Source organism: Equus asinus, chromosome 1 (assembly GCF_041296235.1).
Source record: "Equus asinus isolate D_3611 breed Donkey chromosome 1, EquAss-T2T_v2, whole genome shotgun sequence".
NCBI classification, from domain to species: domain Eukaryota; kingdom Metazoa; phylum Chordata; class Mammalia; order Perissodactyla; family Equidae; genus Equus; species Equus asinus.
Genome location: NC_091790.1, coordinates 133,063,923 through 133,090,899, shown reverse-complemented (window position 1 = coordinate 133,090,899; position 26,977 = coordinate 133,063,923). Strand labels below are relative to the sequence as shown.

The window sequence follows — 26,977 nt, the reverse complement described above, 5'->3', positions numbered from 1 at the left end:
GCATCTATCGGTCATGTTTAGGAACATGTGGTCTGAGATTTTCCAGATTATATCATACTAAAATCCAGCAGATGAGGGTTTGTACTGTTGTCTTGGGGAGTGCAGAGATAAAGAAAATAAAGGGAGGAGTGACAGGTAAGTGGAATCTCAAGTCATAGTCCCACACCATTAGTCATGCTTGATTAAAGAGATTTCCTGGGGCCGGCCTGGTGGCATAGCAATTAAGATCGACCATTCTGCTTCGGCAGCCCGGGGTTCGCTGGCTGGTGCGGATCCCGGGTGCGGACAAAGCACTGCTTGGCAAGCCATGCTGTGGCAGGCACCCCACATATAAAGTGGAGGAAGATGGGCACGGATGTTAGCTCAGGGCCAGTCTTCCTCAGCAAAAAGAGGAGGATTGGAAGCAGACGTTGTTAGCTCAGGACTAATGTTCCTCAAAAAAAAAAAAAAAAAAAAAAAAGAGAGAGAGATTTCCTAGTAAATTGAGTCCTTCGGAGAATAGCAGCTTGTTGGGGTTATTAGTTGTTACGTATTTTCAGAGTTTACATTAAAATTATTATAAATGTGCAGAATGCCACCATGTCTATATTATATTATAAATTAAAGAATACCTTCTGGAAACTGTTGGTGGAGCATTGTTAGATCATTACAAAGTGTTAGATCACAGTTTTTTAAGCAAACGAATAGAAACAGAAGGACTTCACATAGTATACATTTAAGTTTCAACAAAGAATACATCTGTAGAATTTTAAACTGATATTTATTTTCAGTTTGAGGAAACAACTTTATTTTACAACATTAAAATTTTAAGAAATAGGCTAAGAAATTCCAGCCTTTAAATATATAATATAAATATATACAGTAATAAATAAAATGTTAAGTGCATGTTAAATTCAGCAGTGTAAAATGCAGAATATGTCCATACCATTTTGCTTTTGATTTTGCTCTTATATTTTGGTATGCTTTTTGTTAGAAATATCTGACTAACACTCTTATGCCATTAAGCTTTTTATTGAAAAAAAATATTATTGCATTGAACTACAGTCCTAGTAATTTATTGAATAACCTAAAATAGCTGCTTTGCATGTACAATAGTGCAATTTACTTAGCCACAGTATGATTAAAAAAAAAACATTTTGTACAGAGAAAACAAAAGAAAATTATTGGATTATGTATCATATTGCCAGACTATCATCCAGTTTAATTGCAAAGTAAATACTTTAAATAGAATTGAGTAAGGTGGGAATTTGTTTTAAACAGCTCTATAACCAATTTACATTGTCAACTATTTTATAATTTCTCACAAATAGAAGGAACTGACAATTTAGCATCATGGAAAAGAAATCTATTCTTGAAGTTGATTGTTTTAATATGTGAATATATTTTGAAAAACACTATTTTGAACAAAGATCAAGGTCTACAACTAAAGACTAAAAAGTATATCCATTAACAATACACACTTACAACATAAAAAGAATACATACACGCTTATTTTGTATATTTCCAGTTAGCCTGATTTATGTTTCCACCAAGATGCCCTTGCTCTTGCTCTTCCTATTTAAGAAAGGTGGTGGGGTGCCAAAGCAGGCAGTGACTTTGAGAAGGGAATTAAGAAAGTGGATTGAGAGCTCTGCCTCCGATACAAAGCTTCATAAAATGGACAAAAAAAATTTTTAAAAGATCCTTTGGCTTATCTCTCTAATATTGGCTTATTCTAAACCTAACCGACTTAGCCACTGCTTCCATTTTAATATAGCTTAATCCAAAGCAATACGACAATCATCTTTAAATGTCTACCTAGTAGAAGAAGTGGATAATATTTTTGCTGGAATGAAATGATAACCTTTGAAAATCCTCTAGACCCAGGTTTATTGGCAGGAAAACTCGTATTTTAGTAGGAAACTCCCTTCTTGTTGCAGTAGTTTCAGTCTGAGACACAAAGGGGAGGAAACTGTTTCCCTGACTGCCGCGTGGAAGTGGTCACCCACTTGCTTCTTCAATAATGTTTCTATTTTCCAATGAGAACACATTTCCCTTTAGGAGTTCACTACTTAAAGAATCAAAATTAAACCTTTCCATGAGTTCCGCCAGGCCAGAGACAAGCGCTAGGTCAATTTTGCTCCTAAGTACGTTAGCTGTACATGCTAATGTGTGAGATTTGGGTTCTTTCAATTGTGCTTTTAGAAAACTGGATCTGATATGTACATAGTTTTCTTCAGAACGTTTAACTCTCTTTCTGAAAACTTGTGGGGAAATTTTTAGAGAAAATTGAGATGTGTGCCACTAGTTTGAGGTGGTCAGCAATGTTATTTCACTAATAAGGAGGCAGTGAACTCTCCACACAGCCTGAGGAGGGCATCTGGGCGTCGCATTCGTATATATCTAGAACACTGGGAGACCAAGTGGTACTGTGAAGGGGAAGGTAATCTCCATATCTCCAATTATAGCTCCAAATACTTGAGATGTGTGGTGTTTTCGATCAGCCTGAAAGTATTATGGTAAGATTCAGAAACTGTGTTGCTGCCATCATTGGGAACTTAGTAAGTAAGCAACAACTTCATGCACTGAGGAGGTAGCCAGATCCGGAAAAATTATCTTGAGTGATTTTGCTGATTAAATATTCCATTTAATGGGAAAGCTTTCTAGGATTAGTTTCTTTGAATATATCCCTATTCAGAGATAACAGGGAGACTCCATTAAGTCCTGGCAGAAACTGAAGAAAAAGAGTCACCGTCAAATCCATTTTCTGTAAGTGAACTAAAAATTTCAAGAGATCATTCTGTGAAATGTCTGCCTAAGAAAAACACCTTGGGAACTGGGAACTTTCCAAATTATTCCCCGTATTCTATTCTAGTCATTTACTATATTTGATAACATAGCATATATAAAGGTAAACTCATACAGAATAATGAAATACACTCTTTAAATCCTATTGTATTTTTTCTTGCTGAATTTGGCAGGGAATAATTAAGAAGATGAACTTTCCCAAATTTCTAGTTATTACAAAGCATTTGTTGTGTTTAACCATATCCTGAATCCAGGGAAGCAATCTGATAGGGAACTGGTTCTTAATCCCTAAGAAAAATACATAGACAGATATGTGTGCGTGTGTACATATGTGGGTAAAGATTTTACAGACTTTCTTAAAACATTTTCAGTTTTTAATTGAGTATTTATAGTTTGGCAGATACAGAAACGTGCCTCAATGAGCCAAGTGTGAAAGAGTAACCCCATAAAGAAAATTACTCCATATATACCAGACAAGGGGCATAAAAGAAGTTTAATGCTGAAAATCAACCGTTAAATAATTGTGCAAGTGGAAGGAAACAATGCTGAAAATAAATCCATCACAGTGGCAATTTTTTAAAAAAAGGATCTATTTTAGAATTCAATGTATATTTAGAAGTCTATTTCATTTCCGCCTAGAGTGTGTTTCACTTAAGTAAAATAAAATAAAATGTTTGAGCTCACACTCACTAATTTGGGCAAAGTAAGAAGATGGCTCATAACGTTCTTCACAGCAGGAAAGGCATTTTGAGTATTGTCAGAAGAAAAATGTTAATCCAAAACTAAGCCCTGCGAATCAACCATCTGAAATTTGGAAATTATCCTAGAGGATAATTGGATATGTCATTGATTACAAGCAAAATTTCTAGTGAAACTATTCTGAAAATCCGTAAGATTTTTGCTTAACCAAATGTGCAAAATTTCTTGACTATTTCAGTGATGGAGATTTTACAGCTTTATACAAGCAACTCAAATTGTCAAGGTCTTCTTCATGTTAAGTCAAAATCTGCCTATCTCTAGTATCTACGCTCTCTGCCCTAAGGAGAATAAATATGATCTTCCACAGCACACAGCTCCATGCTACTATCAGATGTTTAAAGTTAGAAATTTATTCCCATCTTTTTCTTTCCTCAGCAAGTGTTCTTTTCTTTGGAATACACATATTAGTTTCTTTATTCGTCATGTGGCATTTGCCAGACTCTGTCCTACTGAACACTAATTCTATGAGATGGTCCACAGGAAAAAAATGTCCCCGTCATCATTTCTTTTGGAAATTTAATATATTCTCTCTCCCTCCTGGAAATGTCTGGTAGATACTGCTTGTCAAATGTTCTGAGATATGCAAGTAATGAAATAAACCTATTTAACCCAACATTTCCCTGAAGCATTTGAAAATGGAAATTTTTTTTCACTTAATTTTTGTTAATTCATGGAACTCAAGATATTCATGAGTGTAAAAACATAAAATTGATCTGGTCTTTTAATTAGTGAAACATGCCATTTATGGACACACTTCAGTTTGCCAACAACTCTCTTAAATTGTGTCCCAGAAGAACACTTAGTTTTCCACAAATGGTATAATTTTTTCGAAGTTCTAAAATAAATCTTTTTTCCAACTCTCTATAATTCATTTAGCACCAGCTAATGCTTCATAACTTTTTCGCCAGCTTCTTCACATCATTGGGTCATATGGAGCTGGTAAGCAACTAAGCCCTCCATTTATTGATGAACTGATGTTAGACTCTGTCTCCCCTACAATCTATGTGTATAAGATTTTTTTAAATTAAAAACAAATGTGGGATTTAACATGTATTCATGCTAAATTTCACCTTTCAAATTGTGTCCCATTTTTATGCTTTTTGAATGTTTTTCGCAATGTATTTTACCATTGACTACATTTGCTAGTCTTCTTGGGTTTGTGTTTTTCCCTTATTTGATAGAATGTCTTCCATGATTTTGTCCATGTTTTACGACAGTTTGACTGTAACAGAGTACAGAACAAAGCCTCAAAATCAGTCTCTACAACCCTACCTCCAATTTGAAATTAGTCCAGGTTTCAATAGTCTTTCTGTATACTTGTTTAACTAGCTATAAATAACACATTCATCACACAGTGTTTACTATTGCCCATAAGGATAATTATGAGAATCGTAAAATGTCTCTATAAAATTTCCCACATATTTTACTATCTTTTGTACCAACCACTCCATCACAATGTCTCTGATCAAGGTAACAAGCACTATGTAAGTGAAGGAATACTTAATTTTCTATCCTCTTCTTATTTGACTCAGTGACAATTCAGCAGGATTGATCACCCTCGTTTCTTTGAATCACTTTCTATGCTTGCCTTATAGGGCGCGCATTGTCCTGATTTTGCTCCTACATAACTTGAAATTTTATCACTGTCTCATTTCTTGGTTCCTTCTCTTACTTCCACTCCTAAAGTGATCTAGTGCTCAGTCTCTGAAACTTTTATCTACCCTAGCCTATCCCTGATGATGTTATCCAGGCTAATAGCTTCCAATATTTTCTATACATTGATGATTCCCAAAAGTATATGTCCTTTTCACACCTCTACTCAAACTTCAGACTCATATTTCCAGCTACCAACTAATATCTTCACTTCAACATTTAATAGGCATCTCAAACAGAATATTTAAACTGATCCTCCTCACCTATCCTGTTCATTGCAGCATTCTCTATTTCAGTTAACAGTAAATCCACACTTTAGTTGCTAGTGAAAGACTATTATGTCATCTCTGATTCCTCTTTTTGTCTCATCTCTTACATCCAAGGTGAAGCACATTTTCTAAGCTCTACTTTCAGAATAAATCCAGAGTCTCACCACTTCTCAACATTTCCACTAGACTGTCACTGAGCAAGTCATTGCATTCTCTTTGTCTGAAACATTTCAATCTACTAATTGGCCTCCCCACTCCTACATTTACTCCCCTAGAGATTATACACAATGCAATAGGTGTGTGACCTTGGTAAAATCTAAGACAGATCATCTTTTTCCTCTGCCTAAATTATCCACTAGCTTCTCATCTCACAGTAAAAGCTGGTCATTATAATGGCCAACAAGATCCTATATGATTTTGCTCCACAATTACTTCTCTGACCATATTTCCTGTAATTCTCTCCCTGAAACATTCTTTCCCACCCACAGCATTCTTGTAGTATTTTTTGAGCATGGCAAGCACACACAATAGGTTGTTGAAACTTGCTCTTCTTAAGCCTAGAATGATCACTCCCTCACTTCCTTCAGGTCTTTGCTGCAATGTCACTTTCACAGTGAAGCTTCCCCTGACTGCATTACGAAATTGTACTTTACCCACTACCCCCAGTCCGAGCCTCTTTATCTGCCTTCCCTATTTATTTTCCTCAATAGCATTTATCGTCATCTGACAGTATATATATTTCATTTGTCTATTTTGGTTTTTGTCTGCATGACTCAACTAGAATTAAACTACATTCTGGCATTATTTTTTGTTAGTTTTGATCATCATTATATCCCCAGCAATCAGATTACTGCCTAGCACATGGCCCTTAATAAATATTTTTGAATGAGAAAGAAAACAAAGTGGATAAAGGAGAAATAAAATTATTTTATTTTTGTACTATTTTTTAGTATACTTGTTTGTGTTACCAGCGATTGTGTCTTTCTTTTCATTAAACATTCCACTTAAAACTTTATCTATAAATATGCTAACTTTTAAGTCAGTAATATCTGTATTCAGTATTCCTCTCTTTATAAAAGTAAAGATGTTTGTTCTAAATTCTCTTCCATTCTGCATGTTTTCTCAAAGATAAGCAATGTCATGATTAGGCAATTTTAATACTCTATGGTAAAATTCTTCTAAATGTGAAGATGTAAATTCATTTGAAGCGGCCAGGAAATAATTTTCCCTATGTGTTCCAAATTTCTTACTCATGTTGCTTCTACAGTTTCCACTTTGAAGCACTTTCTGCTTAATAGGGAAAGTAAAATGAAATCAGATTTAGGTAACACTATTTTCTTTTTCATTAAATCATTTGCCCCCAGCAGTAAGCACTGAACAGAACCAAAAGATGAACTTCTTTTGATTTTCCCAATAAATTGGATATTAAAAAAAATTGGCCTACTTTCTGTTCATTTTGACCATAGCTTTAGTGTTACTATTTGTGGATGTATGGCACTTTAACGATTACTTTGAATGTTTTCCCCATTCAGTTTATACAGGACTACATTTTCCCCATTCAGTTTAAAGGACTACATTTTCCCATCTCATTATAATCTTTTATAATTGTAGCTTTCCTCATGTGATGCCACCTTTTGCAGTTTCCCACCCTAGAGGATAAGTTCTTTTATTTAAATGGTGAAGTCTTCTCATAGTCCAAGATAATATATCCAGTGGACATTTCATCACTGATAATGCAGGATAGTCATTTCCATACCATCAATTCATATCAATCTGTTCTTGTTAGTCAAAATTAAGTACCCAGTAGAGGTTCTCTGGTCTAACCTTCTGAGAGATTAAATTATCACCGAGATGACTATAAATTTAATCAGGTATTGTCTTTTTCATAATAATGCTTCTAGTGAATTCCTATAATTACTCCATCTTGGCTCTACGCCAACTTTATAATCTGTTTTCAGGGATAGTCATGCACATTACCTTCTTTTTTTGATGTGGTGGGCCATTTGTCCTCTATTTTTATAGGAAATATTCCACTTATTTCCCTTTTTTTAGATTCTATCAATGTTTATCCATGTTCTTCTATAATCACATTTATGGCATTCCATGCAAGTATAGAGTCTCTTGCTATTTGAAGCCTTTTTTTTTTTTTTTCTACTCATTTTACATAAGCTAGACTTTCTCACTGCCATATCCCATTCAAAATTCCCATCCCACAAGTTCTGGTGACATCTAGGAAATTATGTCTTTTCTTTACATTAAAATTTCAAATTCACTTTGTCTTCTCTCTCTCTTTTTCTCTCTACATCTCTCTCTCACTAGCATCAAAGATGTCCTTTCTTGCTGTTTGCCAACGGTTAAGAATTTAAACTTTCAACTTCGTTTTCCTCATCTGCACAGAGGAATGATAATACTGATCTCAAAATACAGCTGTGAATATTAAATGATATAATATGGGCCAAGTGCTCAGCCTGACTCTTTTGATGCACAGTAGGCCTTCAGGAAGTATAGCTCTCTTCTTTGTGAAGCCAAGGCTGAAAAAGTCACCCCTCTCATCTTTTAATGGTAGAGGAGTTTGCATCGTCATACACACAGTGGTGGATGACTGATTACCTCCATTTCTGTTTAGTTTGATTTTCTCTAAACTCATGCTTTTGGAGAATATGCAGTCATACATGTTTCTCTTTCATTTTAAAAATACAAAATAATAAACCTAACTGGAAGGCCATTTAGAAATACAGATGTAAGAAATGCAACTTCTGTGGGCGAGAAAACATTTTGAAAGAATGCTTAAAATCATTTGCAAAATTGCATGAACGGTGATTTTATTCATCATCATTCACTATATTTTATAAATATCTAGTACAATTGAATAAAACACATCAAATATGCCATAAGATTTTCTCAGTAAATGTCATGTAAAAATTGTGACATTTCCAAAACTTTACCTCCCCGCTTACACATATGTTGGCTGAACACGGTAAGATTTCTGAGTAAAAGAATAAAGAAAACAATATTTTAGTCCCTGCAATATTTGAAAGATTGACCAATGTATTCCAAATGTTATTCTGAATATATTTTGGTTTTTGTTTTGTGTTATCAAAGACTAATGATAGTTTATATATGATTTCTTATACAAAAATTAAACATTCTTAATTTTAGATGGTGATTCTTACAATAACAAAATTATCTTGACATAGATGTGTATGAAAGGAAGATAACCCGATTTTTCACAGAAACTCAACAATGCAATCTGTTTGAAGATTGATTTTCATTGAAGAGTAGTTTTCGATCTGAATTAATTGGAAAATGTCTTGCCATTTCTTATTTCCTATGAAAATATAGATCATATTGATTGAAATGGATTATATTGATTGAAAGTTTAGTCAATAGTTAACTATAAGAATTACTATTAATAATTAGTTCATTTCACTGACTTTTTATTATTATCTGATGAATAAAACAAAATGTGCATTCATTCATTCATTCATTCACTCATTCAACAAACACCTAGAACATGTGGTATCATGTTCCATATGATTTTCTTTGTAATATTAATAATCTACCTGAATGTTTTCTGTAACATTTTGTAACATTATGTGAGAACTCATCTAAAACAGATCTTTAACACTTTTTCCTCTACTTTTTCATAAAATTATTTTAAATTCACTCTATTATTTTTTCAAGTTAAAAGAAATTCTTAAAATGCTCCTATTTCAATATTGGCAATTCAGTTCACATTTAGATGTTGGTCACATTTTGAACTGGCATATATTTTAAATCTTACAATAGATAGACCACTCTAAATATATCATTTTTGTAGGTAGTGACAATTTGTTTTATTTATCCAGCAGAGGGGCTTTAACAGCTATTAGTTCAAATGTGCTGACACATTTAAGGCCTCTTTCACTCCATTTAACTGTTGCATCTGACTGGAGCAAGAATGATGGCAAAGATCTTGACCTTGAAACACTGGTTGAAGTAAAGGATTCAAGTGGATGATGGAAGTTGTGGCTGGGTTTAAGTGAGGGCCAAACAATGTAGGGACAAATGCTGCAGGGGGCAAGGGCTGAAGTGTTATGTGGGATGAGTGGAAGGGGGCAGCGGTGACTAAATGCAGGGGATGACCCGCCAAGAAAGTGGGATGTGCAGGGATGATGGCTGGAGTCAGAGGTGAAAATGTGAACGGAGCAAAATGTGGCTGTGAAAGAGGATGTAGATGAGCTATAGGGAAGTGACTGCCATGGGAATTTATGGAAGCAGAAACAGCAAAATGCTGCAAGAACGTGTGGTGGATGGTGGTGAGAGAAGTGTGCTGGTGAACTGGAACTGTCTGCACAGCTGAGGCTGGAGAAAAGGCAGTTGGCCCTGTAGCAGGCAAAACCCGAAGATGCTTTGCTAGGAGCTGTTTCTGCATATGCTGCTGGGCTTGTAGCTGTAAGAGCTTATATTTATCTATTTCATCAGGAGAAAATGTTATTGGCTGTTGAATTATAGGGGGGGAGAAAGATTTATGACATACTTCTAACTCATCTGCTACCTTGTCATGTTTCTGCATAGTTCTGTCATAGTAAGAGTTTATATTCCCCTCTACATGATTCATGTGCATGCTTACATCCTCTAAGTCTAGATTTATTTGCTCCTCTTTGGTCTCTGTTGAATCAGTAACACCAGTATATCTATTAGATGGAAAAGCACCAGGGAAATCACTTAGTTCTGGGTCACAGTTTTGAATAAAAGGTTGGAATTCACCAATTAAAGGTTCTGATTGTTCTTTTGTTGTTGAGTTCTTTTTCATGTTTGGTGACTGAGACTCAGCTACTACATGAATTATACCTTTAGAAAGATGGTTATCACAATCAGTGTCTACTAAAACAGTAAAATTATTTGTCTGTGAACTTTTGACTTTGCCTTTCTCAATTGTTCTCTGAACCACACTGCCTTTATAATTTCTTCTTTTATTTGTGTTCTGCATTTTTGCAGACAAAGGCAATGCTGGTCTCTTACAGCCTGGTGGTATAAATTGAATTGTGCATTGGATTTGTGAATGAGCCTCTGATTTATTTTTACAACTGTTTGAAGAGACTTCCAAATTGCTTGATTGTTCCTGACACTTCTTGGCTTGTACTCTTTCTAAAAGGCTTTTGGCTGTCGGGGGGGTCTTCTCTCCTGCAATGTTCAACCCTGTGGTTTCGGAACGGTGGCTGGAACAGTTCCTTAGAAGGCAGCTGATATTCTCAGATTTATACCGCATGGGTTTTACTTTTCCCAGATCACAAACATGAGGGCTGTTCAAAGACCATTGAGTTCTTTCACTTTTATTTAAGTAATAAATTCTTTCTCTTGAGTAAGAATCTGATCTGCTGTACTGAGGTCCCTGGCAATTAAATGGTTTTGCGCTGTTCCCAGCACAGGAAACCTGTGAGCTAGTATCACAATGGGTGATACTCCTGGATTTGGGCCCCGAACATTGTTGTTGATTTTTTCCCAGTTTATATCTTTCTCTGCAGTGACCATATCTACGTTTTGATTGTTTTTCATTTTTAAACGATTCCGATTCCCGCAATTCACAGGCCCCGTCTCTGTGCGCTCCGGACCGCAGGCAGGCACTCTGCGCTGTCTCATTGGACAAGCAGAGGCAGCTGTGCTTCCGACGTTTCAGTTTGTGCCTTTCAACTGAGCTGGGTTCTCTTTTACAAAAGTAGAGCAAATGACCTCTGCCATCACCACTGGACCTATGACTTGAGCAAGTATTTCTCAGGCTGGATGTGCTGCTGAGGGATGTGTCTGAAAGGCTAGAATGTCTGTTCAGAGACAATGTTCCAGAAATTCTCTTGTAGCTTCGGTTTCCACATCCAGAAACTCTGCTGGTCATGCTGACGTGGTTACTATTCAAAACTACACTGATGTCCTTCCCATGGTCACTGTGACCCCTTACTGTATAAGGACTAGAACTCCAAGTGAATTGATTTCCATCTTCAAGATCCGAATGAGGATCACAGGGAATCTGTTTATGTGTTTTAGTCCTCGATATACAAGGTGAAAATGATAGGCCCTCATTTGCATTATTTAGAACTACCCTTTGGCAGCTTTGCCAATGGGTCCTTGAAGGTTCCTTAAGTTCATTATCACTATTATTATTGTTTGCTACACAATTCTTTTGAGAGATATCACGGTAAGCAGGCACTTCAGGATTTTTCATTTCCAAATCACTTGCAGTAAAATTATGTTTCCTTGTATTTGGCTCAGAATCATTGTAGCCCAAACTGTATTTTCTCTGGAAATTTTCCCAATCTGGATTAGCTATCATCATCTTTGGTTTCAGAGATTGATTATCTTCTTGGATCAATTTTTGTTGGTCTTTGATTAAACCTGAGACTTGGCTCTCTCCTGTAGTCTTCATTTCTGACGGCACCTTAATCAATTCTGTTTTCAAGTCCTCTGGATCATGATCATCCTTTGTGTTCCGAGAAAGCTTAAAATCAAAATATAATGGGTTACAGCCATAAGAGATACAAGGCTCTGTTTTTGTAAAGAGCAGGAGTTCTGTAGGCCATTGGAGAGTGGTGTGACCATCCTTGCTTTGTACGTGGAGAAAGGGCAATGGTTTGGATTTTACATCATGGGGACATGCTTTTCTTATAAGCCTTTGCATGTTTTTGCTAACTCTTTCTGTTTCATCTAAAGATTTTTCTGTCTTCTCCATTCTGGAGTTCGGATTCAGATGCACTGTACTGTTTTGCTCACTTGGCTCTAGTGATGGAAAGTCATCCAGACATTCAAATATCCTGGCATCACTGTGCTTGTAAATGTTTCGTGGGCTGGAGAAAGCATTTGCTTGGCATGAGTGATTAATGCAGTTTTCTGAATTGTTTTTCAATGTATTTCTAGTTCCTTTTTCTCTGCTGGAAGGATTAATATTCACATCTGAAAGAGGAATGTTAGATTTAGAGAATGAAGCATGAATGCCAGTGGAATCTTCTAGAGTTTCATCAACAGAGTCATTTTTGTCTTGCAAAAGTTGAGAGCTGATGGAGAAAGCATTGTGTAAAACACTTTCCAGATGGCTTGGTGAGATGTTTATGTCTTTTTCCTTAGTGAGGTGTGTATCCTCATTTGCAAACCTGTGGCACTTGCATTTCTCTGCAGTTTTTGTTTTATAGATGGGTGACTTAGAATCATGAATTTCTTCTGTGGTCTCACTGAAAACAGATGCTGAAGATTCTAATTTTAGATGCACTTTTTTGGAAAAGGAAAATGACACTCCTGTCCTGTGATTTGCATTACTGAGATCTGAAGATGTTTGTGGTACCCGACTTCCAGACAAATAACGTTTGTCCGTTTGTAACTCATGTCGATTTGGCATGGTGGACCGCTGTTTATCGGCAATGGCTCTGGAGAGATTCTTTCCTTTAAGGAGAAGAGCATTCTTCATGCACGAAACCTTCCTTCCATTCTTAACTGGGAAGATTCCTTGCTGGAGTTGCTTTTCTATGGCTATTCTGGGGGCTTTGTACGCAGGTCCAATTCCAGAAACACTGTAAATACAATAAATATTTAAATGATTAAGACATTAGATTTAAAATCTTATCTGCATGTGAACATTTTGTAGTGTTTCTATGATGGATTCTGCTACCATTTATGAACTATGTCTACTGTAATAACCATTTCATTGTGCTTATACAGTCATGTATCACATAACAATGCTTCAGTCAAGGATGCACCACATATACAACAGTGGTCACATAAGATTAGTGCCATATAGCCTAGCTGTGTAGTAGGGTACACCATCTAGGTTTGTGTAAGTACACTCCATGATGTTCGCCCAATGACAAAATCGCCTGAAGATGCATTTCTCAGAACATATCTCCATGGTTAAGTGACACATGACTATATAACTCAGCGTATCTAAGTTTTACAGTGGCAATTTCTAAAGTACATCATTTAAGTGTATCCTTTTGAAATTAGCAAAAAGCAATAGAAGGCGAATATCTTATGCTAGTGCTACAAAAGAAAATAAAGTATGACATTTGCATCAAAATAGGTTCTCCAGAACCTATCAATTCTTTGGAATATAGATTTAACATTTTCACACAAACAATTTTCTAGTTGGTGCCTTCACATTAAATAAGATATTAAGTGAAATTAAAAGTTGCACCCATATTATAAAGATATATCTTTAATTTGCTTTTTCGTACAAGTTCTAGCATTTTATAATTTTTATTTCCTTAGTTTTAAAATTCCTTCATGTTTGGTTCCTTTAGAAATACGGTAGTTAGTTCTTTCCTTATGACTTGTCACTAATTTGAGTAATTATAATAAATTCATAATAAAGTAACACACACTTACAAGCCATCTCAATATCTTAAATTATTTTGAAATCTTTTCTTTTGCTTCTTACTCATTGAAATATTTTCTTTCTACCTTTTGTGCATATATATTTAATCTTTTAACACTTTTTTAAAGATTATTCATTCTAATAAGCTTAACTGGTAATTCAATCAGAAAACTAGAAATAGCAATACAACACATAAGAGATGGAACTCTTAAGATTAAAATTGTCTCTTCAACATTCTTCCAATACAATCTCTACTATAAAGCAAGGCCTTACTGGGGGCAAGGGAATACAAATCACATCATTTACCTGACTGTTGCTTTGAGCAGGCTTTCTTTTCCTTCTCTTTTTTCTTTTTCTACATACTTGGATGTGTGTTTGCTTGCTTTTTTGTATTTTAGATTTTTATTTCATTTTTATTCACTCTTTTGTTACTTGAGTATAGACCACTAAAACAACTGATGTTTTCCAAATGTAGCTTAAATTCTAATGGAGAGGAGTGCTTTCTGAGCCCTTGGTCTGAAAAATGCTTTCTTAGTGCCATCATTTAAGACTGTTTGGCCAGGATCTTGTCAAGATGGTGGCGTAGGCAGACTCTGAATTCATCTCCCCCCATGAACACAACTATGTTACAACTATTTTTGGAAAAATTATTCTGGATGGAAAACTGGAAACTGGATAAAAAGAATCCCCACAATGAGAGTCAGTCCTGACTAAGATAGGAGAATCAGAAATTACTTCTGGAAAGAAAAAAATCCACCTTCAGGAGCAGTAGAGTTTCACAGATGACCAGGCGGGAGCCACTCTAAGGTAGACAGCCCTCCCTGGAGAAGTGAGGTCCTGAGCAGGGACCCAACACTGCTATAAGCATCCTTCGGGCTCAGCACAACAGAGATGAGGGTCTTATGATCTGGTTTTGCTGACTATTAACTGCAACGGGGAATACCCCCAGAAAAGCTATCGGACAAAAGCCGAAAAAACCCGGATCTTAAGGGACCCATGCACAAACTCACCTGTCTCAGAGAGCAACCTAAAATCACCAGAAGGAAGGCTGACAGTCCTTTGGTGAAAAGAGACTCACCTGGTAGGCTCTGGGTGCATCTTACTGAGAGGAGAAACCTCTCCGGAGACTGAGATATTGGTGGTGGCCACTGTTGTCACTTAGTCCAGGTGTGCTGACACAGACCCTGGCAGATGCCATTGAAGTTCTTCCCCTGGTCTGTTAGCCCAAGCGTCTGCTACACCCACTAGAGTGCAGATTTAATCTAGTTCAGCCAGGGCAGGCTGCCTGCCCCAGGGAGCAGCCCCACCCAACAGCAAGCCTTCAGGTTACTTGTCAGCCTGCATTGACTGGGTGCTTTGATCCTCTACAGGCAGGCGAGTGTGTCTGACTCTGTGGAGCAGGGCCTGTGTGAGGACCAGGTGAACTGTGGAGGGCATTGGTGGAGAGGTAGGGGCCTCTGAAGTGGGGTGTTGGGGTACAATCCAGGGGGTTGGGAAGTGTGCATGGGTCGAGACTGTGTTGACATTGTGTGTTGATCTGTGGGGGGTGGGGCTTATCAGGGACAGAAGACCTGTGCTTCACAAATAGCCATAAAAAGGATCAGCCCCACTTTCCAAAACCTGCAACAATTGAGTGCTACCCCATGCCTAGGGCCAGCCCCACTCAGCTGCCCTCCTGAGAGAACTGACAACACCCTCGTAGGCCTGAGACCTTTCACAACTGTAAGCCCCTCAGCCTATCAACCAGCTACACTGGGGACCTACCCAATTAAGAGAAAAACTGCAACAGAAGTGTGCTGTTATATCTTGTAGCCAACAGTGCTGAGGTTCCCCAAACCAGATTTACAAACAGCTGGCCAGGGAGCGAAAAACTAGACTCCCTGGGAACCTGCAGTAATAGCAACCCCGCCACAGCAGAAGGACACAAGTAGCCCACACAGGGGTCACTCTTGGATCATTTGGAATTGGTGACAAAAGGGAAGCATGCTGCTCAGCCTCAAAAGGCATCTCTTACATAAGGCCACTTCTCCAAGATCAGGAGACATAGCTGACTCACTTAATACGTAGATATAAGCACAGAGAAAGAGGCATAATGAGGAGACAAAGGAATACATTCCAAGCAAGGGAACAGGACAAAACCCAAGAAAAAGAATGAAATGAAACAGAAATAAGCAACCTACCTGACAAAGAGTTCAAACAAAAACTCATGAGGATGCTCACATATATTGGGAAAAGACTGGTTGAACACAGTGAGCTCATCAAGAAAGAATTGGAAAATATAAAAAAGAACCAATCAGAAATGAAGAATACAATTCTGGAAATGAAAAATTCACTAGAGGGACTCAATAGCAGAGCAGAGGATACAGAAGAATAGATCAGCAAGCTAGATGAAAGACTAAAGGAAATCACCCAAGCTGAACATATAAAGGAAAAAAGAATTAGACAGAATGAGAACAGTCTAAGGCAACACTGGAACAATATCAACCTCACTAACATTCATATTATAGGTGTCCCAGAAGAAGAGACAAAGGGACAGAAAATTTATTTGAAGAAATAATAGATGAAAATTTTCCTAACCTAAGGAAGAAAACAGACATCCAAGTACAGGAAACACAGAGAGCTCCAAACAAGATAAGCCCAAAGAGGCCCACACCAAGATACATTATAATTAAAATGTCTAAAATTAAAGATAAAGAGAGAATCCTAAAAGCAGCAAGACAAAGGCAACAACTTATATACAAAGCAAAGCCCATAAGGCTATCAGCAGACTTCTCAGCTGAAATCCTACAGGCTACAAGAGAATGGCATGATATATTTAAAGTGCTGAAAGGAAAAAAACCTACAGCCAAGAACACTCTATCCAACAAGGACGTCATTCAGAATGGAAGGAGAGATTAAGAGCTTCTCAGACAAGCAAAAATTAAAGGAGTTTATTGCCAAGAAACCAGTTCTACAAGAAATGCTGAAGGGACTTATTTAAGTGGGAAAGTGATGACCACAAACAGGGAGAAAAAATTATCAAAAAAAAATCAAGCAATAAAATCACTGGTAAAGATAAAAAATATAGTAAAGGTAGAAGATCAACCACCTATGAAGATATATTAAAGTTAAAATACAAAAGTACTAAAATTACGTATTTCATAGATAAGAGGGTAATGGATAGACACACGCTAAACAAGAGATTAGATATGATTTCCAAAATGTAAAAGGTGCAAGGAGGGGAGTGAAAAAGTAGAGTTTTTAGAAAGAAGTTAAGTTAGAGTTTATCAACTCAATATAGACTGTTATATACACAGAGTATTATATAGGATCCTCATGGTAATCACAAAACAGAAACCTATATTAAGTAAGCAAATAAGTAAGATGAAAGAAATCACACATATTACTGAAGAAAGCAATCAAACCACAAGGGAAGAGAGCAAGAGAAAAAGAAAAGAACAGAGAAGAACTACTAAAACACCCAGAAAAAAAGTAAAATGGCAGTAAGTACACATTTATTAATAGCTACTTTAAATGTCAATGGACTAAATGCTCCAATCAAAAGGCATAGGGTGGCCAATAGGATAAAAAAACAAAACCCATGTATATGCTGCATAGAAGAGACACACTTCAGACCTAAAGACACTCACAAACTGAAAGTGAAAGGATGGAAAAAGATACTCCATGCAAATGGCAAAGAAAAGAAAGCGGGGGTAGCAATACTTATATCACACAAATTAGACTTTAAAACAAAAACTGTAACAAGACACAAAGATGGGCACTACATAATGATAAAGGGAACAATCCAGCAAGAAGCTATAACACTTGTAAATATCTGTGCACCCAACATAGGAGCACCTAAATATATAAATCAATTATTGACAGACATAAAAGGAGAAATAGACAGTATCACAATAATAGTAGGGGACTTAAACATTCCACTTACACCAATGGATAGATCATCCAAACAGAAGATCAACAAGGAAATACTGGCCTTAAACAACACATTTGACCAGATGGACTTAGGAGATATATATAGAACACTCCATCCAAAAACTACAAAATACACATTCTTTTCAAATGCCCATGGAATATTGTCCAGGGTTAATCACATATTAGGCCACAAAACGAGTCTCAATAAATTTAAAAAGATTAAAATAATAAAAACGCATCTTTTCTGATGACCAAGGTATGAAAGTAGAAATCAGCTACAAGAAGAAAATCATAAAAGACACAAAAATGTGGAGATTAAACAGAATGCTACTGAACAATGATGGGGTCAATGAAGAAATCAAAGGAAAAATCAAAAAGTTCCTGGAGACAAATGAAAATGAAAATACAACATGCCAAAATCTACGGGACACAGCAAAGCAGTCTAAGAGGGAAGTTTATAGCAATTCAGACCTAACTCAACAAAGAAGAAAAATCCCAAATAAAAAATCTAACAGCACATCTAAAGGAACTGGAAAAAGAAGAACAAACAAAGCCCCAAATCAGCATAAGGAAGGAAATAATAAAAATCAGAGCAGAAATAAATGAAATAGAGACTGAAAAAAATGATAGAAAAAAATAATGGAACTAAGAGCTGGTTCTTTGAAAAGGTAAACAAAATTGACAAATCCTTAGCTAGACTCACCTAGAAAAAAAGAGAGAAGTCTCAAATAAATAAAATGAGAAATGCAAGAGTAGAAATTACAACAGACACCTCAGAAATACAAAAGATAATAAGAGAATACTATGAAAAGCTATACACCAACAAATTGGATAATCTAGAATAAATGGGTAAATTCTTAGAAACATACAACCTTCCAAAACTGGACTAAGAAGTAGAGAATTTGAATACACCAATCACCATTAAGGAGATCGAAACAGCAATCAAAAACCTGCCTAAAAATAAAAGTCCAGGTCTATATGGTTTCCCTGGTTAATTCTGCCAAACATTCAAAGAAGAATTAACACCTATCCTTCTCAAACTCTTCCAAAAAATTGAAGAGGAGGGGAAGCTTCATAACTCATTCTATGAAACCAATATTATCCTGATACCAAAACCAGACAAGGACAATACAAAAAAAGAAAATTACAGGCTGATATCATTGATGAACATCGATGCAAAAATTCTCAACAAAAAACAAGCAAATCGAATACAGCAATATATTAAAAATATCATACATCATGATCAAGTGGGTTTCATTCCAGGGATGCAGGGATGGTTCAACATCCAGAAATCTGTCACCGTGATACACTGCATTAAGAAAATGAAGAATAAAAATCACACGATCATCTCAATAGAGGCAGAGAAAACATTTGACAAGATACAGCATCCATTTATGATAAAAACTCTAAATAAATGGGTATAGAAGGAAAGTACCTCAACATAATAAAGGCCATATATGACAAACCCACAGCAAATATCATTCTCAACGGAGAAAAACTGAAAGCCATCCCTCTAAGAACAGGAACCAGACAAGGATGCCCAGTGTCTCCACTCTTATTTAACATAGTATTGGAATACTAGCCAGAGCAATCAGGTAAGAAAAAGAAATAAAAGTGATCGAAATTGGAAAAGAAGTGAAACTGTCAATCTTTGCAGATGACGTGATTTTATATATAGAAAACCCTAAAGAATCCACTAAAAAACTTTTAGAAATATTATATGAACACAGTCAAGTCACAGGATACAAAATCAACATAGAAAAATCAGTTGCATTTCTATCCACTAACAATGAAGTAGCTGAAAGAGAACTCAAGAATACAATTCCATTTACAGTTGCAATAAAAATAGTAAAATACCTAGGAAAAACTTAAGCAAAGAGGTGAAAGATCTGTACACCAAAAAGTATAAAACATTGTTGAAAGAAATTGAAGAAGATACAAAGAAATGGAAAGATATTCGGTGCTCTTGGATTGGAAGAATTAACATAGCTAAAAGCTCCATACTTCTTAAAGCAATCTACAGATTCAATGCAATCCCTATCAAAGTTCCAACAACAATTTTCACAGAAATAGAACAAAGAATCCTAAAAATTATATGGAACAACAAAAGACCCTGAATAGCCAAAGGAATCCTGAGGAAAAAGAACAAAGCTGGAAGTATCCTACTCTCTGATTTCAAAATATACTACAAAGCTGGGGCCAGCCCAGTGGCTCATCGATTAAGTTCACACATTCTGCTTGGGCGGCCCATGGTTCACTGGTTCAGATGCTGAGTGTGGACATGGCACTGCTTGTCAAGCCATGGTGTGGCAGGTGTCCCACATATAGAGTAGAGGAAGATGGGCACAGATGTTAGCTCAGGGCTAGTCTTCCTCAGCAAAAAGAGGAGAATAGGTGGTAGATGTTAGCTCAGGGCTAATCTTCCTCAAAAAACAGTATGTATATGCTACAAAGCTATGGTAACCAAAACAGTGTGGTACTGGCACAAAAACAGACACACAGATCAATGGAACAGAATCAAGAGCCCAGAAATAAACCCACACATTTATGGACAGCTAATATTCGACAAGGGAGCCAAGAGTCTCTTCAATAAACGGTGTTGGGAAAACTGGACAGCCACATGCAAAAGAATGAAAGTAAACCATTATGTTACACCATACACAAAAATCAACTCAAAATGGATTAAAGACTTGAATATAAGACCTGAAACCATGAAACTTCTAGAAGAAAACACAGGCAGTACGCTCTTTGACATGGGTCTTAGCAGCATATTTTCAAGTACCATGTCTGACTGGGCAAGGGAAACAAAAGAAAAAATGAGCAAATGGGACTGCATCAAACGAAAAATCTTCTGCATAGCAAAGGAAACCATCAACAAAACGAAAAGACAACCTAACAATTGGGAGAAGATATTTGCAAACCACATATCAGATAAGGGGTTAATATCCAAATTATACAAAGAACTCACACAGCTCAACAACAAAAAAACAACCCAATTAAAAAATGGGCAAAAGATCTGAACAGAGATTTCTCCAAAGAAGATATACGGATGGCCAACAGGCATATAAAAAGATGCTCTACATCATTAGTTATCAGAGAAATGAAAATCAAAACTACAGTGAGGTACCACCTCACTCTAGTCAGAATGGCTATAATTAACAAGACAGGAGACAACAAATGTTGGAGAGGATGTGGAGAAAAGAGAACCCTTGTACACTGCTGGTGGGAGTGCAAACTGGTACAGCCACTATGGAAAGCAATATGGAGTATCCTCAGAAAATTTAGAATAGATCTACCATATGATCCAAATATCCCACTGCTAGGTATTTATCCAAAGAACTTGAAAGCACAAAGGCATAAAGACACATGCACCCCTATGTTCATTGCAGCATTATACACAATAGCCAAGACTTGGAAACAACCTAGATGCCCATCAGTGGATGAATGGATAAAGATGTGGTATATATACATAATGGAATACTATTCAGCTATAAGAAATGATGAAATCCAGCCATTTGTGACAACATGGATGGAGCTTGAGGGTATTATGATAAGTGAAATAAGTCAGACAGAGAATGTCAAATACTGTATGATCTCACTCATAAGTAGAAGATAAAAACAACAACAAACAAACACATAGTTGCAGAGATTGGATTGGTAGTTACAATAGGGGAAGGGAGGATGAGGAAAGGCAAAAGGGGTGGTTAGGCTCACATGTGAGTTGATGGACTATAATTAGTTTTTGGATGGTGAACATGATGTAATCTACATAGAATTCAAAATATGTTACGATGTACACCTGAAAGCTATATAGTGTTATAATCCAATGTTACTGCAATAAAAAATAGAGATTACATTTTAAAAAAGAGACTATTTAGCCAATCAGTGTAGAACTCTGGAGTTACACTCCTTTTCTCCACCAAACTTGTGTACTTTGCTTCATTGTCTTTACTTGTGTAATACTGCAGAGACATATTTAAGTAGTTTCCTTTAATTCATTTTTTAAATGAATCTGCTTCTGTATTTATAAGATTTTGTAATTTTTCCTTTTTTCTTATATATATTTTTCTTATATATATTTTTGTTATACTTGTTATATATAAGATTTTTGTTATGTTTATTCTATATAATAAATTATATATATATGTATGCATATATACATTTTACCAGACCATAGTTATAGATTTATTTCTTTGGTTAATTTTTGCTCATACTTCTGGGCACTTTCGATTCCACTTTTTTCACCTCAGATACATTTTCTTCTCTGATTTCTCTGATTATTGCTTCTTCCCTATCCTAGTTTCTTGTCCTGGTACTTATATTTTAAATTTATTAGCTCTCTTTTTTTTTTTTTTTTTTTTAAGATTGGTCCTGAGCTAACATCTGTTGCCAGTCTTTTTTTTTTTTTCCCCTTCTTCTCCCCAGAGCCCCCCAGTACATAGTTGTATATTCTAGTTGCATGTCTTTCCCTTGGGCTATGTGGGACACTGCCTCAGCATGGCCTGATGAGCAGTTCCACGTCCGCACCCAGTATCTGAAGCAGCGAAATCCTGGGCCACCTAAGCGAGTGTGCGAACTTAACCACTCAGCCCTGGGACTGGTCCCAACTCTCTTGAATATATCTTTTAGGTCTTTTATTTATCTCAGTACTCTAGCATCTTTAGTCTTTTTCTCTAGTTCAGAAAAAACTTCTTTTTTTTAACTTCTATTTAACTGATTCAATTTTTTACAATGTCCAATCTGTTGTTTACTATGCCCATATGGATTTTAACTCACAAACAATACTTTTAGCTACCATTCAGTCTCTAATAATTTCACATTGTCCCCTCTTCATAAACTAGTGGCATAGGCTTAGAGTTATAATGTTCTCTTGAATCTTGCAGAAACCCACTTTAGAAATTTTCTAAAAGTCTTTTCTGTTCCTTACAGCAATTGTTTCATAATGAAAGTTTCCTCTTATTCATCATATCAATCTCCTTTTTTGAATCATTTTTTTAATGTTCTTTAGAGGGGGTTTTTAGGAATATTTAATAGGAGGAATGAAGAGGAACACTCTATGATAGCATATGGATTATTGATTATTTCTTTCAAATGTAAAGGAAAATAGGAAGCATAGAGGTTTACTATAGTTACTTGTCCTTTAAAGTGGCTGCAGCCTGAGAATAGAGGGATGACGTCCAGAAATATATTCAGCCTGGAATTTTGCCTCAGGACCAAAGAGATTCCTTTCCATATGTGCAGCGGCGCTTTGAATTAAGTGGGCACTACACTTCTGTATCAAGTTCCCTTCTCCAGGAGCCTCACTCATCTGAAATTATTTGCACTAATCTTAGCAGAAATTATTTCAAAAGTCTGGTGTGTGGATATTATCATTCTACGCCTGATTCCATTTGATGCAGATATTTTACTATTTTTATATTTCCTCTCTCTATTTTTTCCTTAATAATATCTTTGCTTATTATCCTGACACTGTTTTGTGCATTTTCTTGCTTTGATTTATGTTAGCCTAAATGTTCTTTTGTGTATTGCTGTTTTATTTTACCATTTATCTCTCTAATATGCAAGCTTCTGTCTTTTATATTCTTGTAAATATTTTTAAACCTCTTGGTTCTTATTGTTTTTGTATTCTATTTTGCTCTTCTTGTCCTTAATTCTTGTTCTCATTTTGCAGTCCAATCTACATTTAGATTATATTTTTTCACAACTTTTAATATTTTACCCTCATTATTAATCTTTTATACCTCTTATTTTCATACTTAAAACTTTTTATTTCATTGCTTTATAAACTTTAATTTTCCTTATCTTAGATCGAACTTATTTTTATTACTTTGGAAAATCCTAATTTTCCATCTCTGTGGTGTTTTAAATTCTATAATTTTAATACAAGTTTATGCTTATAACATAATTAAAGGTTTAATTTTTATAGTTATTTCCTCGTTTGTGATTTCACTCCTTCCTCTAGAACTTTCTTTAGTTTCTGTATTTTTTACCTAATTAATTTTTTTAATTTCTATTTTTTTCGGATGTACAGTGACTATAAAGGTAACCCATTAATTTTTGTTAATGGAATGTCCATGCCAATAGTTCTCCAAAAGTCCTAAGTCTTGTCAACTCAACACATGCACGATTTAATTCTTTCCTGTGCAAAAAGTATACTTTCTAAACAGGAAACAAACATATCAAAACAACATGATTTCTTTAAATGATGCTATTTCCTAATGTTCCACATTATCCAGCTCTTATATAAGGAACTTCGTATTCCCATTATCAATGATCTTACAATTTTTAAAATTTGAAAAATCTTGACATTAAGATGCACCATACTTAGACTTACACACAGTAGAAGTTTACAAACTAGAGTCACTAGAGTGACTCTTCCCCCACACAACAACTGGTTTACTGAGGAATCAGGTTGGGTTGAACTACCCAAGAGATGGCCAAAGTTGATTGCCCTTTATAAGATCCAGTAATAGTTTCCTGCCATCATTTTTTTAATTAATCTGATTTAAATATTCTTAGTAGTAGTAACTTCACCTCCCTTCTCCATAGGATCATGGAAGAATCTTCTTGTTTTCTGCATCATCCTACTCAGAAGCCCTCATCATGAGAAAAAAGGACAAAGAAGGGTTTTCAGGGAGAGAGGTAATACAGATGATTATTTTTCTTATTCTCTTTTGTTTCTTACTTTCATTTGTCGATTCAGCTGCCAAAATGAAAATATTTAATAATTCTATTAAGTGATTTCCCTTAGGCCATGAGGTTGCTTAAGCAGAGAGAATAATTAGAGGGCAGATGGTGGATAGTAGAAAAGAATGAAATAATTTTCCTGGTTCCAAGTTCTGTATCTGGAAAGCTGAACACCGATTGTTTCCCTAACAACATGAACAGATGGAACGCACAGAGCCTGCCTACTCTATAAAGGATGTGCTGAAGTTTCTGTTTATTTAGTTACTATGTTTTCCATAGGTTGGCAGGTAAAAATCTCAGCACCAAATATGTGTCCTGTTTCTATGATTGTACGGTACAACAGAGCACGCATTTTTGTATTAACCTCACCTATGATTACATGTCTTTTCAACATTTACTTTTTCTTTATACCAAATTCCTCACTAATTTTTAATATTAATGTCTTTCATGTATTTTCATGTTAATTAAATTATTCTAAGACAGTAGTGCAAACAAATGAATATATGCAAGCTGAATACTAACTGTTTTTACTCATAAATGATCCTAAAAAAATAAAACTCTTATAATCAAATCTGAGGTTGAATATCTTATGTTTACTGTAATTGAGTCATTCATTCCCAAGTTTATTGTTTATTGTTTTTCATTTAAATAACAGGGGTTTAAACTCTGGCACAGAGCTACAAATTTCACAATTTACCAGTTCACTGTCAACTACATAAATTAGCTACATTAGTGTTCTACATTATGATTCATATGAACACAAATCACAATCTGCAAATTTAATTGAGCTCCAGGTAACAACTGCCTCACTCCGAAACAGTCAGCAGTTTCAAGCTTCTGTAAAACTGCCATTTTTCAGCTACAAGAATGTGTTAGTGTAATGCTTATTATAATTATCAATTTAAATGGCACTGTGTGGCAAATTTAACTGCATTAATTACATCTTGTTTGCATCCAGACAATGATAGCACCATTTATTCTAGATTCAAGTGTGTACAGGGAATGTACAGATGATTTATTTCCTCCCCAAAAGATGCAATGTAATTTATGGTTTTTAAAATTATTATTGCGAAACTTAAAATAATTACTAAAGAGCTATGTAGGTTCATTTAAATCACCAGGATAGAATAAACGTTAGTATGTTAGACTCATTCTTGGATCATTTTGTTAAAGAGCACATTAAATTAAAAATGTTGGGAAGGAAAAAAGTCAGATGCCAAAGTATTAATTTATGAACCTTTAACTATTAGGAACATTTGCCCTCAGACATATCTGTTGATTAATTATAATTTGTTTACATTGTTACAGCGAACCAAGTAAATTTATTATTGAAATTTCCCCACAGGTTGAAGAGAGTTTTGAACCATCCAAGAAACCTCCAGTTCTTACCATTCAGACTGTTGCCTTAACTCAGCCAGCTGATGAAGTCGTTTAAGTGCTTTTTCTTGTTTCTTCTCATCTTTCCATGACTTGGAGGCTACATTTCGAGCAAATTCTCGTTGCTTTAATTCTTTTAGTCTCTGTGGACAAAGAAGAAAAATAGAAAAGATACTATAAATAAGTAATATATTCTTTTTCATTCTCAAGGCTCCTCATTAAACTTTGTCCTGGGCACAGAGGTAACTTTCCAGATGGGGAAAGTAAAAGCACTTTCTCCATTTTCTGCTCCAAGATCAATTTAGTTGCCAACTCAGTTATCAGCGCTTGTCACAAGCACTACAGAAACATGGGGTGAAGCTTGACCCCAATCCTTGCTGGGACCACCCTGGCTACATAACTACAGTCATCTGTGTGCCTGCAAACACAGAAATGGGAAGGTGTGCAATATATGAGTGGGTATGAAGGGAGAGGAGGTGACGGAATGCACTTTCCTCCACTCACTGCCCGCAGCCCTCTCACTTGTAAAACATACTTATTTTTATTCATGAAAATTGATGTTTTTAAATACATTGGGTGAAATGATCTTGTTTCAGTAAAGATTATCTGTTATTGTGGAAGATTTAGTTCAAAGCTCTAAATGTGATTCTTAACTCATTCTTTTTTTCTGGTGGAGACTTTTATCCAGTGCAGATTTCTATATGTATCCCGGAGGACAAAATTGGATCAAGGATTTAAACTCAGGCTGGAGACTCAGTCTTGCTTGATTTAAATTAACCTACCACCTCTTTTAATTAATCTTTTCTCTAAAACAATTGGCTTACATGCAAATTGGATGCCACTCATCACCTGTTTAGATTTCTACTTCAGAATCTGCCACTAAACACACCTACTGATATTGAACAAATTGAGAAATAGCCACAATCAAATGAGCATCTTTGAAGTTTGGAACTTAAACCTGAATTGAGAGTATATTTGAAGATTAGTCTCCCTTAATCAATAAAAAGTGATTTTAAACTGCCTGAAATCTGTACCCATTTAATTTGTTTTTCTTTCCCAAATTAAGTATAAAAGATGTTTGCCAGGAATGGCAAAAACCACACAGCTATCAAGTGAGGTTATAACGCTCTGGTAGACTATTTCCCATCTATTAAGCAATGGCTAAAAGCTTTAATGATCATTAGCTTTGTTCTTGAAA

At 35.7% G+C, this 26,977-nt stretch overlaps 1 protein-coding gene across 1 annotated transcript in view; it reads right to left on the bottom strand.

The window, feature by feature from the left end:
• Positions 1 to 781: 781 nt before the first annotated feature.
• ZNF804B (zinc finger protein 804B) overlaps positions 782 to 26,977 on the bottom strand; it is a 482,981-nt gene continuing 456,785 nt past the window's right edge. Inside the window, exons 3-4 of the mRNA XM_070508038.1 lie at positions 25,792 to 25,922; positions 782 to 13,003 (exon numbers count right to left, since the gene is read on the bottom strand). Of these exons, the coding sequence (XP_070364139.1) occupies positions 9,337 to 13,003; positions 25,792 to 25,922 (3,798 nt within the window). The 3' untranslated portion in view covers positions 782 to 9,336. The remainder of the gene's footprint in view (positions 13,004 to 25,791; positions 25,923 to 26,977) is intronic.